Raw genomic sequence first — 12,837 nt, forward strand, 5'->3', positions numbered from 1 at the left:
CTGCTATACTGGAAAAATGGTCAATCTTGAAGTGTGAAGTGATTCCATTTTTTTTCAATTTTAAAAAAGTATTTATTTTTAGTAATACAGATTTTCTATATGAAATTATCACATTCATCATAGAGAATTTGTACCTGCACATAGTGTGACTTAATTCTTTTTTTCCCATTCCTTTCCCCTCCCTTCAATTCTTCTTCCCCTCTACATGGGCAAAAGCTTTGTCTCTTTTTTTGTTTTGTTTTGCTTTTTGAGACAGGATTTAATTGTATAGTTCAAGCTGGCCTTGAACTTACATCGTAGCCCAGGCTGGCCTTGAACTCATAGCAGTCCTCCTGCCTCAGCCTCCCAAGTGCTGGGATTACAGTTATGTACCACCACACTCTGCTAAAGCTTTGTTTCTATTTTTTCTTTCCCTCCTTTTTATTAATCTCTTATTTCTTCCACCCTCCCTGCCCCCATTTCTCTTCACATTTGAACATGGTTTTCCTACTTCCCAGTATCTGTCTTCAGCGAGTGGACCTGCAGGCACACAGGCTGGGACTGTGCAGACTGCCACTGAGCATCCAAGGCAGTGAATAATAGCTCTTCAAGCCTGCAGTAAAAAATGGCCTCCAATTAAACTACATTGCAAAAAATTGGAAAGAAACAAAATGGAAACAGTAAAAAAGTTGAGGAAGCAGAACCTGAAGAGCTTGTGGTAGAAAAAGTACTGGTCCAGCATGTAGTGACTGGGAAGGTGGAGTACTTTCTGAAGAGGAAGGGATTTACAGGTGCTGACAACACATGGGAACCTGAAGAAAATCTAGATTGTCCAGAATTATTTGAACCATTTCTTAATTCGCAAAAAGCTGGTAAAGAAAAAGATGATACAAAAAGAAAATCTTTATCTGACAATGAATCTGATGACAGCAAGCCAAAGACAAAAAGAGATGCTGTTGCCAATATCTGTCTTCAATTTTGCTCCTCATTTATTCATTGAGTTTCTCACACAAGAGAACATATGCTGTTAAAATTTATGTCTGATTTATTTCACTTAGTATAGGATGATTCGTTTTAATGTATGTCCTAGTGGGTTACATTTCCCATGATGAGCTGTGAAATAGCAGGCTATGTGAAGCCTACTATCAACATCAAATCCTTCTCATTTCAGAGCTAGTCAGTCCAGCCTCAGAACCATTCAGATCTCACCTGTGGCTCTACAACACTATATGCTCTTTTTTGAAAAGCTTGATTTCCTCTTAGGTTTCACCAGAGAAGAGTAGAGTTAATCTAAACTTTAAAAAAAAAATCTTCACTGAAATGTCTTTATAGTGATCTTATAAAAGTAGGGCCACAGAATACATTACTGGTAGTAGGTCACATGGAAATCACAAATAACATTACTAATGCCTTGTTGTTATGCATTATGATTTACAGCAGGGAGGGACAGGAAAACGTCCAAGAGTGACTCAATTAGACAAGAGTTGTGGAATGTAACGTCTTCCTTATCCATCCTGAGACTGCCTTAAGCTGTGCCTAGAACAGCAAATGCTGCAATAATGTGAGCTAACCTGTATGTCACTATCATGCACTGTTGAGACATGTAGAGAATAATAATGCATAGCATTCTTTAATCTCCAGAAACTCCAGTTTCATACCTATTAGTTTACGGCTACTTCTTATACTTTTTTATGTGGGACTTACAAAGCCTGTATAGATATACATCAAGGTGAAGACAGAAAACACAGATGGATAGTACTGGACTTGCTGTTGAACTATTTTCAATTGCATCATCATAATGAATCAGATCATAACTTGCCCATACTACTTTCTGCATTCAGTTCCTTTTTTCTGGAAAATAATATGACCAATTCTTTAAATGCTAGAAATTTACACATTCAGCAGATCGAGTTGCCATGTGCCACACCTAAAAATGTAATGATGAAAAAGGAGTATTCTCTCCACCCATTATCAACCTCACAGCAGAGGAAGGGATATAATTCCATGGTAAGTGTTATGCTAGGGGAAAATATAAGATGTCACAGGAATTCACAGAATGGGCACACAAACCTGATATAACATATCAGAAAAAAAAACTTTTCAGGGGAACTGACCTTTAAAGTCTGAATAAGAATGGAGACCATTAAAACAGGAAAGAGAAGAAGACACAAAGATGTACTGTGATAGTACAGCATATTCAAGAATGGAAGAAAGTTAGGTATCAGCCTCGTTGGGCAAGTTACAGTACCATAACAAATGACCCCCGAATCTCCATGGCATATAGTAATAAAGATTTACTTCTCAGTTATGTTACATGATGGAGAATAGATTTTAGGAGATGACAAATATGGGGAAATGATGGCAGGAAAGCAAACTGAGATAGCAGGAAACTAGGAAGCAGCTGAGGTAGTCTAGAAGGCACAGCACAAACTGAAGCGGTGGCCACAGGGATAAAGGGAAGGGGACAAGTTAAAGAAGCATGTGGAAAATAGTCAACAGTTCCTCCCCACTGATTGTGGATGAAAGGTGAAGAAGTCATAGCTTCTATATACGTTGATAGCTTTATAGCAACCACAATTCATAATAATGTTTTCATGGCGGTAAATGTAATATTTCAATAACATTATCAATATTATGTAATAATTTTAGGAATGTCTTACTACTAATTTCATTTTTAAATCTCAGTGATAAATATAATTCTTTGTGCCTCAATTCCTGGTATAGGTAAGCATGAAGGCTTTTATTCCACAGAAGCATGGAATTCATGACAGTGAAATTACATGATACCAAAATACAATTCTTTATTCATCCTAAAACTTAAACTTAGAAAGATGTCATTTGAAGGTTAGGAAAAACAGACTGCTACTGAGCTGTGAAGTCTACTTTGGTAAACATTAGCAAAGTCAGGCATATGCAGATTACACTAGACTCAATACTACAAGGCTGACACCTTCTGAAGGTCCTGGATGGTGGCTATCACCACTAGTACCCTTTGAAACCTGTGGTGAGTATGCATTAAATTTTAAGAGATATTGTGCTGGATGTTCCCTTGTAAGATTAAACATGTTGCTTGAACATTAAGTGAAAAGAAAAAGGAGAAGAAAAAAATGAGAATATCTTAAAATTTTTCTTCATTTCTCAACAATGAACAAATGAAGATTATGAATTCAAGTTTTTTGTTTGTTTGTTTGGTTGGTTGCTTGGGGGTTTTTTTCGGAACTGGGGATTGAACTCAGGCCCTTGCATTTGCCAGGGAAGCGCTTATTCTACTGAGCCATCTCCCTGGCCCCCTCAAGTTATTTTTTAACCTGGAAACAACTTCTTTTTATTCCATCTTTTTTTTTTTTAATTCAGTACCAGGGATTGAACTCAGGATCCTGCACTTTTTTCTTCCATCTTTACTTGTCACAGCATCATCATTTTCTAACCACACTGGGACCACTAGCATATTCATTTCTTCATAAGATTGATACAGGTTGGTAAATGTTCTTTAATCTTTCCAAAAATCAGTTTTTAAATTCATTGTTTCTATATATTACTTTCCACTACATTCATTTCTACATTCATAATTTCCTCCTTCATATAAGCTTTGAGCTTGACTAACTCTTCTTTTTCTAGAAGTGTGAGGTTCTATATCAATTTATTTGAGCTCACTCTATTTTTCTGATATGGGAATTCACCAGTATAAATTTCCATCATAGGACCGCTTTCACTGTGTCCCATAAATTCCAATATGCTACATTGGCATTATTGTTTAATTATAGATGCTGTCTAATTTTTTCTTAAATTTCACCTGTAACCCATTGGTTGTTCATGAGGTTTTTATGTAATTTCCATTTTTTTAGGACATTCAAGCTACTTTTGAATTCACTTTGGAGCCAGGCTGGCCTCACACTCACAGCAATCCTGCCTCAGCCACCTGAGTGCTGTGATTACAGGACTACTGCACCTCTCTGCCTGGCTCTTGTGGTTTCTTTTGTCATTGATTTCTAATTTCATTACACTATGATCTGATAATGTGCATGGGATAATTTCAATTCCTTTCCATTTACTTTAGTATATTCTGTGAACTAGTATGTAATCTATCTTAAAAAATAGGCCATCCCTACGTGCCTTGTCATCCCCACCTACCCCCGGGGGTGCTGAGATGGCAATTGAGATTCGGTGCAGTGGCACACACCTGTAATCCCAGCGCTTGGAGGCTGAAAACAGGAAGATCACTATGAGCCTGATCTGTGTAGTGAGACCCTGTAGACACTGCACTAAATACATTAAAAGTAAAATAAAATAAATAGGCCATGGTCCTTGCACCTGAGAAAAATGTACACTCTGATTTTGTGGGGTAATGCTGTAGACATCTACTAAATCTATTTGTTGAAAGGTTTGGTTCAGTTCTAATATTTCTTTGTTGATTTTTTTTGTATAGTTGATCTATTTGTGACAGTGGGATATTAAAGTATCCAGTTATGATTGTAGTGTTTCTTTGATTTTTTACATCCATTAATATTTGTTAATATTAATGGATCAATTGGTATTTGGTGCACATATATCTGTGATTGTTATCTCTCTCTTGCGCTGTCTCCCTTACAAGGATATGTGACCTTCTTGGTGTCTCTTAATCAGAACTTGGCTTGAAATACATTTTGTCTGCAAATAGAACAGGCACTTGCAATCCCATCACTTGGGAAGCTAAGGTAGGAAGATCATAGCCAGTTCAAGGCAAACCTGGGATATATAATGACCTCAAGGCCGGCCTGAACTACATAAAAAAAAAAAGGAAATGAAAACATTGATGGCTTTAACTGACATATAGTAACTTCTCTTTGTCATGTTGGTGAATTGAGACCTTTAACATTTGTAGTTATAACTCATATGTATTGACTTCTCACTGTCATCTTATTTTCTTCTTCTTGGTTCCCTTTTTACTTCTCTGTTTAATTACTCCCCTTACCTGGTAGATTCATTTAAGCTTGGGGTTCATGGAGTTGTGGTCCTTGTTACCTCTTTCTAAAATATCCTTCAGAACATTTTAGAGTGCTGGTTTGGTGGTCATGAATTTCCTCAGGTGTTCTTTGTCATGGAAGTATCATCTTTCTCCATCATTTTTGAAAGATAGTTTTGCAAGTTACATCATCTGGATTGGAGATTTTCTTTTAGGGCTTAAAATAATTCATTTCAAGCTCTCCTTGATTGACAGTTTCCATTGATAAGTCTGCTGTGATTTTGATGGGCTTTCCTTCATAGATGATTTGTTTCTTAAATCTTTATTTTCATTGCTGCTAAATGTGATTTTGTCTTGTCTATCTGATAGTCTGTCCCCACATTGGCTCATTGTGCTGTGTATACTTTCAATGCAGCAATTTTTAGTCTGCTAGATATCTGAATCTGTTTCATTGATTCCATTTCTTTCTTATATTGGGTATTCATTGCTTCCATCATCTTCCTAAACTACTCTAATTTTTTATCTGTATCTATTCTAGACTCATTAACTGTATATTATAGCCAGCATCTCTGTTGTTATCTGAGAAATTATTATTAATTATTATTTGTTATTATTATTATTAATGTATTTGGTACAGAGTCTCTCTACGCAGCTCGGATTCCTCTTAGTGATCTTCCTGTTTTCAGCCTCCCTAGCACTAGGATTACAAGTGTGCACCACCATGCCAGGACTCAATGGTCAGCTCAATGCCTGTGGGAGTGAGACCAGTGCATCATATGGTACCTGGGATAGACCTCCGGTACCTGTGCTTGCCTAAGTAAGTGCTGCTTAGTCTGCTGAGCTATCTCCGAGCCTTTGAGAAATTATTTCTTATTTGATTTTTCTTCTAGAGCCTCATTCATTTGCTTTTGCACTTTCATTGTTACCACATCAGAGAGTCCAGGTTGGTGGCTTTTAAAATGTTCCATCTCATTGTCCCCTACATTGGACTTTGGAAGTCTTAGGTTGCTCTTGTTTGTCCCGTAATTTTCTATTTTTTTTTTAAGATTAGTCCCTGTATTGATGCTTGTAAATTGCTTGTGGCCAATAGTTTTATTGTTAATAGTTAGAATCCTTAGGAAATGACTATTTCTTAGGGATGTTTCTAGATATGGCTGGATTTTAAGTTTTGAGTGTGTTGCAAGATCCTCTCACTTCAAATTTATTGGAAATAAGAATTTTCTGCCTATTTGGCCTATCCCCTGTTTCTTTAGCATTGGCCAATATCAATGTTTATGAACCATAGGCAATCTCAGTTTTGGCCAGGAAGAACAACTGATTAGAACAATTATGCTACCTTGGGTAAAGTAGTACAAGTAGCAATAGCATGAAATTCAGCCTACAAAGTGACTACTCGAGGTAACTTTTAATTTGCTACCTTTCACTGTATGAAATAGATTTCTATGTGTATAACAAAATCTCAAGCAAACCAAAAAATTCTATACAGTAAATATGCTTTCATTGTTGTAATTTTATCCTCAGGGAATAAATTTTTAAAAGGTTAGTGAGATATAATAGAGAAATAGAAGAAGAGAAAGAGATTAGGAGCACAGCTGGATGACTAATGAACATTATTTAAATTTTAGGGAAATAGTACAGAAGACAGGAGGTTAAACAGAGAAGCAAGAAATAAAAACAAGAAGAGAAAATAAAAAGCTAGACAACAATGCTCATACTTGTTATTGTTTGTGTGTAGGTATTCCCCCAAAGTCTCATGCAGTCATGGGGTGGAGTTTGTGATTAATTCTTGTTCCAATGCTGGGATTATGAGTGTTAGTGCTACACCTGCCCCAGGGCAGGTAATCTGCATACAAATGTAAGGATGGGAGAGAGGCTGGCTAGCAGCCTCAACTGCTGCTCATCCCTTTGCTCTTTGCTGTTTTCTGCCACCATGAATGGCTACCCTCTGCCATGTGGTACTCTGCCTTGAAGCCAGCAAACTGTGAGCTAAAACCTCTACAAACTGGGAGCTAAATAAACCTTTGCTCTCTTAATTTTGTGTGCTGGGTATTTTGTCCCAGCAATGAGAGAAAAGCAACTAAGACTACACTCATATAAAAACAAGAACAATGACAACAAAAATGAAGAAATAAAGAAAAGAAAGATGAGAGACAATAAAAATGTCCACTTCAAGGAATGTCTTTACTATCACTGGTAGCCAAAATGGACAGTCTCCAGAGGCTATTTTCTGGCTGTGATGCTGAAATGCGATATATTCAATCCTCAACATTCTGTGTGCTTCCTGACAACTTAAATTTGCCTGTTTGACTTCCTGCTGACTTGAACTGGGTTTTCCCTCACCCTGACACTGGGCAAAATATGGAGCAGTATTGAAGCTGTTCTGCATCCCGAGAGCGTTGGCCTCTGTCTAGGAAGGCTACTGACAAATCACCCTTTCCTGGGGGATGTCCAGACCTGAATAACTCACCAGCACTGCAGTCCATTGTGTACACTGTCCCATTCCACCAGTGTGTTTCTCTGTAGAGGCCTGTAGGGTCACTAGTAGCCACTTCACATCTGCAAATTAGAGCCATCCCTTACGCAGTGAGTTAGGGGTCAGAGGGAAAACAGCACGTACCACCTCCTTCACTGAAGTTTCTCTGTTTACTATGCCCATGGGCTTTAATCCTCACTTCAGATCCTTTCTGGGTCCTGAGACCCACTTCCCTGCTGTTCCTCTTCTTTATTGCTATATTCCAGCTTCTGGGCACCAAATCACAGAGAGGATGTTTTTCTGCTCTCCAAACTCTACCATCTACCCAGAAGTCTATATATTTCTCTCCTTTTTTTTTTTTTTTGTTTTGTTTCTGTCTTTATTTTCTATGTAACCTATTGAGATCAATTGACTTAGCATGACAACAAAAAGCATGAACTATTTTACTGAAATCAGAATTATACCAGAACCACACAGAAGATTCACTGAAGCCTGAAATCGATTAATGAGAAATGTTATCTTTTGACTACAGAGATGTTCATTCCCAGCATCTTCCAAAGGTGAACCATGTGTTTATTTTTTCTTTAGTCATCATAAACTCAAAAAATTTGACATGTTTTATGGATTTCAGTTCATTCTCACTATATTTTTCTATTTTTTTAATTTTAATTTTTTTTTTCTTTTTGCGGAACCGGGGATTGAACTCAGGCCCTTATGCTTGCCAGGGAAGCCCTTATTCTACTGAACTATCTCCCCTGCCCCTTCTTGCCATATTTTTCTGAAACTAAGAGTATTCCATTTTAAGATGGCTCCAGGTTCTTTTACACAGAACCCCAATAATCATTGGTATTTTTGTTGTTGTTGTTCAAGGTTCATCTTACATATTTTTGCATCAGTATGAGAAGTGACCATTTCTACCTAAAGCCTAGATTTTCTGTTCCCCATAACAGAAAATGGTATTTATAGACCTCAGTTTAGATATGAGAGATGTTAATTACAATTAGATTTTCAACAATTTTATTTCTTTTTAGTTGATAGAGTTGATATTTCTTTTCTTCAGTAACAGAAAACCATGAATTTATTAAGTTCAAACTTAGAATTACAATGTTTCTGTTTAAGTTACTTGATTTTATTTTTGTATGACCTTTGGACTGAAAGACTTGGCTTTTATGAAAGTCTTGGCTTCTAAGACTATTAATAGAATACATTATTTATTATATGTAGAATACATTCAGAATAATAATATCAAAATTATTACTAGTCATATTACCAAAACAATTTAAAATGTCTGTTTAAAAAGATTGTAGTTGTATTCCAGTGAGAATGTGCAGTCAATTAAACATTTTATTTCATCTTTTATTTTTTGTTTATTTTAATTTTTTTTATTTTTTGGCGGAACCAGGGATTGAATTCAGGCCCTTGTGCTTGCCAGGCAAGCGCTTATTCTGCTGAGCCATCTCCCCGGCCCCAAAGGGAATGCTCTTAGGTTTTTTTTTTTCGGAACCAGGGATTGAACTCAAGACCATGCGCTTGCTAGGCAGACGCTTACGCCGCTGAGCTATCTATATCCCTGGCCTCCTTCTTTTAAAAACATGTCGCCATGGCCAGGAAAATGGCAGATGGAAAGATGGGAGAGGAGAAGCCTGAGCAGTCCAAGCAAGCTGGAGCTGCTGGAGGGCCTGAAGAAGAAGCAGAAAAACCTGTGAAAACTAAGACTGTTTCTTCCAGTAATGGAGGGGAAGGTTCCAGTCACCTAGCTGAGAAGCCATCAGCTGAAGAAGCTGCAGACCTCCCAACAAAGAACAGAAAGATCTCCAAATTTGGATCTGCCATAGGTAGTCAGACAACAAAGAAAGCATCAGCTATATCCATCAAACTTGGATCAGGCAAGCCTAAAGAAACTGTTCCAACTCTTGCCCCAAAACCCCTTTCAGTAACAGCAGCTTTTAATGAAGATGAAGACAGTGAACTAAACGAAATGCCTCCAGAAGTAACGATGAGGATGAGAAATATTGGAAGGGGTACACCAACATCAGCCGGACCCAACTCTTTCAATAAAGGGAAGCATGGGTTTTCTGATGACCACAAGCTATGGGAATGAAATATAAGGTCTCATCTTGGAAATGTCCATGACCAAGACAATTAAATGATGTGTTTTGAATTAGGCTGTGAGGTGGGTGTAAAGTTAAAAGGAATAGTTTCATTTTTTATGGAATGGTGTAAGACTATCTTTGGAGCCACTTTTGCTTTTGTTTTTTCATTTTTCTTTTTAAATTGAGTGGTATATAAATACGTGAGAGTTTGAAATTAGAGGTAATTTATGTTTTATATACAGATTTCAAGACATTTGCTAAAAAAAAAAAGACATTTGCTAATTTTGTAGTTCTCACGTGATTAGTTTCCAAAAGTTACAGATAATAAAAGAAATCAGAAATGGAAAAAAAAAAAAAAAACATGTCACGGATACGATGCCTTCAATTTTTTTAGGAAGACAGTAAGAAGGGGAATAGCTGCATCAAAGGGAACCGCTAGTCCTAGATTCTTGACAAATCACACTGATTGCCACAATGTTGCACCAGTACACACTCCTACTAACAATGGAAAAGGGTTCCTTTTTTCCCACAGCCCTGATGCCATTTTTAAAAAATGTATTTAGTACAGGGTCTACAGTGTCTCAATACATAGATTGGACTCAGTGATTCTCCTGTTTTCAGCCTCTCAAGCGCTGGGATTACAGGCACAGGCCAGCACACCTAGTCTCAATCACCTCACAGTCTCAGCGCGTCCTGGGAGCAGGGATGGCATGGCACACCAGGGTCGAACCTGGCCACTGTGCTCTGCCTAAGCAGGTGCTTTAGTTTGCTGAACTATCTGGTGGGCCCCTGACATCATTTCTTATCGGTTGACTTCTTGATAATAGACATTCTTCTGGGAGTGAGAAGTAATCTCAGAGTTGTTTAAACTTGCATTTCTTGAATGATCCATGGTGTTGAAATTGTTCTGCATATATTTATTTGCTGTTCCTACTTCTCCATTGGAGACGTATCTATTTCAAATGCCAATTTTTGGATTGAGTCTTAAATTTGGAGTGTTCTCTTTTTTTTTGAGTTCTTTATGTATTCTGGATAGTGTTCCTTTGTCTGAGGAACAGCTGTCAGCAAACTTCTCCCACACTGTGAATTGTCTTTGCACTTTGTTAGTGGTTTCTCTTGCTGTACAAAAGCTTTTTAATAAGATGAGATATCAGTTGTTGATTCTCTGGAATCATTCTTGTGCAATTGGGGTTTTGTTCATAAAGTCTTTGCCTGCTCTAGTATCTTCAAGAGTTCTGCCTGTTCTATCTGCCAATAGATTTAGTGTTTCTGTTTTAATGTTTAGAAGTTTGCTCTATTTTAACTTTAGTTTAATGGATGGTGAAAATATGAGTCTAGCTTTAATCTTTAGTAAATAAACATTGCCAGCTTTTCCAGCATCATTTCTGAAGAGTTTATCTTTCTTCTAGTGAAAGTCTTTGGCACTGTTTGCTGTGCACAAGTGGCTAAGTATGTCTGGAGTTCTTTCTGCATCTTCTCATCTATTCAATTTTATGTTTTTCTTTCTTTTTTTTCTTTCTTTCTCTTTCTTTTATTTTTTGGCAGTATCACAGTAGCTTTGAAGTATAATTTCAAACCAGTGACTGTGCCCCGTCTTGCCTTTGTTGCCTAGAATTGCCTTTGCTATTTTAGGTCTCTTCTGGTTTTAAATGAATTTTAGGATTTCTTTCTCTAATTTTGTGAGATGTGCTGTTGGAATTTTGATTGGGATTGTGTTAAATCTTTACAATAATTTTGAAGCATGGCCATTTTCACTATATTGGTTCTTTCAAACCATGAGCAAGGCAGATCTTCTCATTTTCTGATATCCTCTTTAGTCTCCTTTTTCTAGTACTGTAGTTTTCAATGTAGTAATCTTTTACTTCCTTTGTTAAATTTAATACTAAGTACTTCATTTTTTGGATGCTATTATTAAAGGTGTCAGTTCCTTAATTTCTCTCAGTGAGTTTACTATTCATATGCAGGAAGGCTATTGACTTTTGAATGTTGACTTTATATCCAGCTATGCTACTGAACGTGGTTATTAAATCTAGAAGTGTTCTGGTGCAGTGTTGGGAGTCTTCTATGTAGAATATCATGTCATCCACAAATAATTATTTTTTAAATTATTCCTTTCCTATTCTTATTCCTTTTATTTCTTTCTCATGTCAAATTGCTTTGGATAATGTTTCCAAAACTATATTGAGTAAGAGTGGTGTCAGTAGATGCCTTTGTCTTATTCATGATTTTAGAAAGAAAGCTTTCAGTTTTTGTCCAGTTAGTATTATCTTGACTTTTGGTTCTCTTAGATGGCTTTTATCAGATTGAGATTAAGACCATCTATTCCCATGGGGAGCACCAAGATAGTAGAATGGTAAGCAGCAGAAGTAGGGAAATGGATCCCCTGGACCCAGGAAGGATCTGAAGCATGAATTGAAGCCCATGGAGAGAGAGAAGAGAGAAACTTCAAGAAAGAATGAGGAGGTAGCCTTCTCCCTGGGATGGGAGTCACTGTGCAAGAGGAATGATTCAAACCTGAAGACATATGGTGATTGCTGGTGACCACAGAGATGAAGCAGTGGAGGGGAGTAGCAGACATGAAGGACTTACTGGCAGTGAGTGCTGAGGGTTCAGTTATCCTGAGCAAGAGATTAATTGTCTAGGAGACATCTTGGAGAACACTGACTGAATTAAGAACACAGAGTGGCTGTTGATTTCATCTAGTGGTTCCCAGCTGGGCTCAGGCCCACAGAAAGTGCATTGACAGCTGCAAAGCCCACTGAGTTTGGTCTTAACCAGAAGGTGCAGGCTCACTGAGATTATCCAGTACTCTGCCAAAGAGCTACTGCTGGCTTGCTGGTACAGATTCGGAAGTTGTCTCCACATGTTGCCCATGTGACAGCAGAGACATACCTGTAAGTGGACTTTATTCTTTTTTTATTATTCTCTCTCTCTCTCTCTCTCTCTCTCTCTCTCTCTCTCTCTCTCTCCCCCCCTTTCTCTCATTTGTTGTCTGTTATTGTAATGGTAGTTTTGGTTTTGATTTTAGTTTTTTTCCCTTTTATTATTTAACCTTGTTTTTATCAGAATATGAATGTGAATAATAACTTCTTTGTAGTAGTTCTTCTGTTCTGTTGACTGTTCTGTTATGTTATGTGCACTTGGGGTTTTGCTCATAAAGCCTTTGCCTGCACCAATGTCTTCAAGAGTTGTGCCTATTCTGTCTTCCAACAGAGTTAGTGTTTCTGTTTTAATGTTTAGATCTTTGATCTTTTTATCTCTTCCTTCTCTCTTTCCCTCTAGTCTTCTGCACCAGTTTCCCAAAATTAGCATTATCCCCCTTTGTCTTCCAGCTTTACTTCTTACCTCTT

At 37.4% G+C, this 12,837-nt stretch overlaps 1 protein-coding gene across 3 annotated transcripts; it reads left to right on the forward strand.

Moving 5' to 3' along the window:
* The first annotated feature begins 9,006 nt into the window (after window positions 1-9,006).
* Window positions 9,007-9,495, forward strand: LOC101560134 (PEST proteolytic signal-containing nuclear protein-like). 3 transcript variants are annotated; one of them, XM_023708726.1, is made up of 2 exons: window positions 9,007-9,280; window positions 9,356-9,495. In XM_023708726.1, exons 1-2 carry the CDS (start codon window positions 9,007-9,009, stop codon window positions 9,493-9,495), a joined length of 414 nt encoding a protein of 137 aa, XP_023564494.1. The 3 variants fall into 3 exon arrangements, with proteins under 3 accessions (XP_023564494.1, XP_023564499.1, XP_023564496.1); XM_023708731.1 differs by having other exon boundaries at window positions 9,007-9,229; window positions 9,329-9,495; XM_023708728.1 differs by having other exon boundaries at window positions 9,007-9,357; window positions 9,414-9,452.
* Window positions 9,496-12,837: the final 3,342 nt, after the last annotated feature.

Source organism: Octodon degus, unplaced genomic scaffold, assembly GCF_000260255.1.
Source record: "Octodon degus isolate 3935 unplaced genomic scaffold, OctDeg1.0 scaffold00009, whole genome shotgun sequence".
Lineage (NCBI taxonomy): Eukaryota > Metazoa > Chordata > Mammalia > Rodentia > Octodontidae > Octodon > Octodon degus.

What these genes read in the sequence shown, in the direction of transcription:
- LOC101560134 (XM_023708726.1), top strand. Translation starts at nt 9,007, where the DNA reads ATGGCAGATGGAAAGATGGGAGAGGAGAAGCCTGAGCAGTCCAAGCAA. An exon ending in ATCCATCAAACTTGGATCAG is followed by an intron (nt 9,281 to 9,355) that starts GCAAGCCTAAAG and finishes ATGAAGATGAAG; the next exon opens with ACAGTGAACTAAACGAAATG.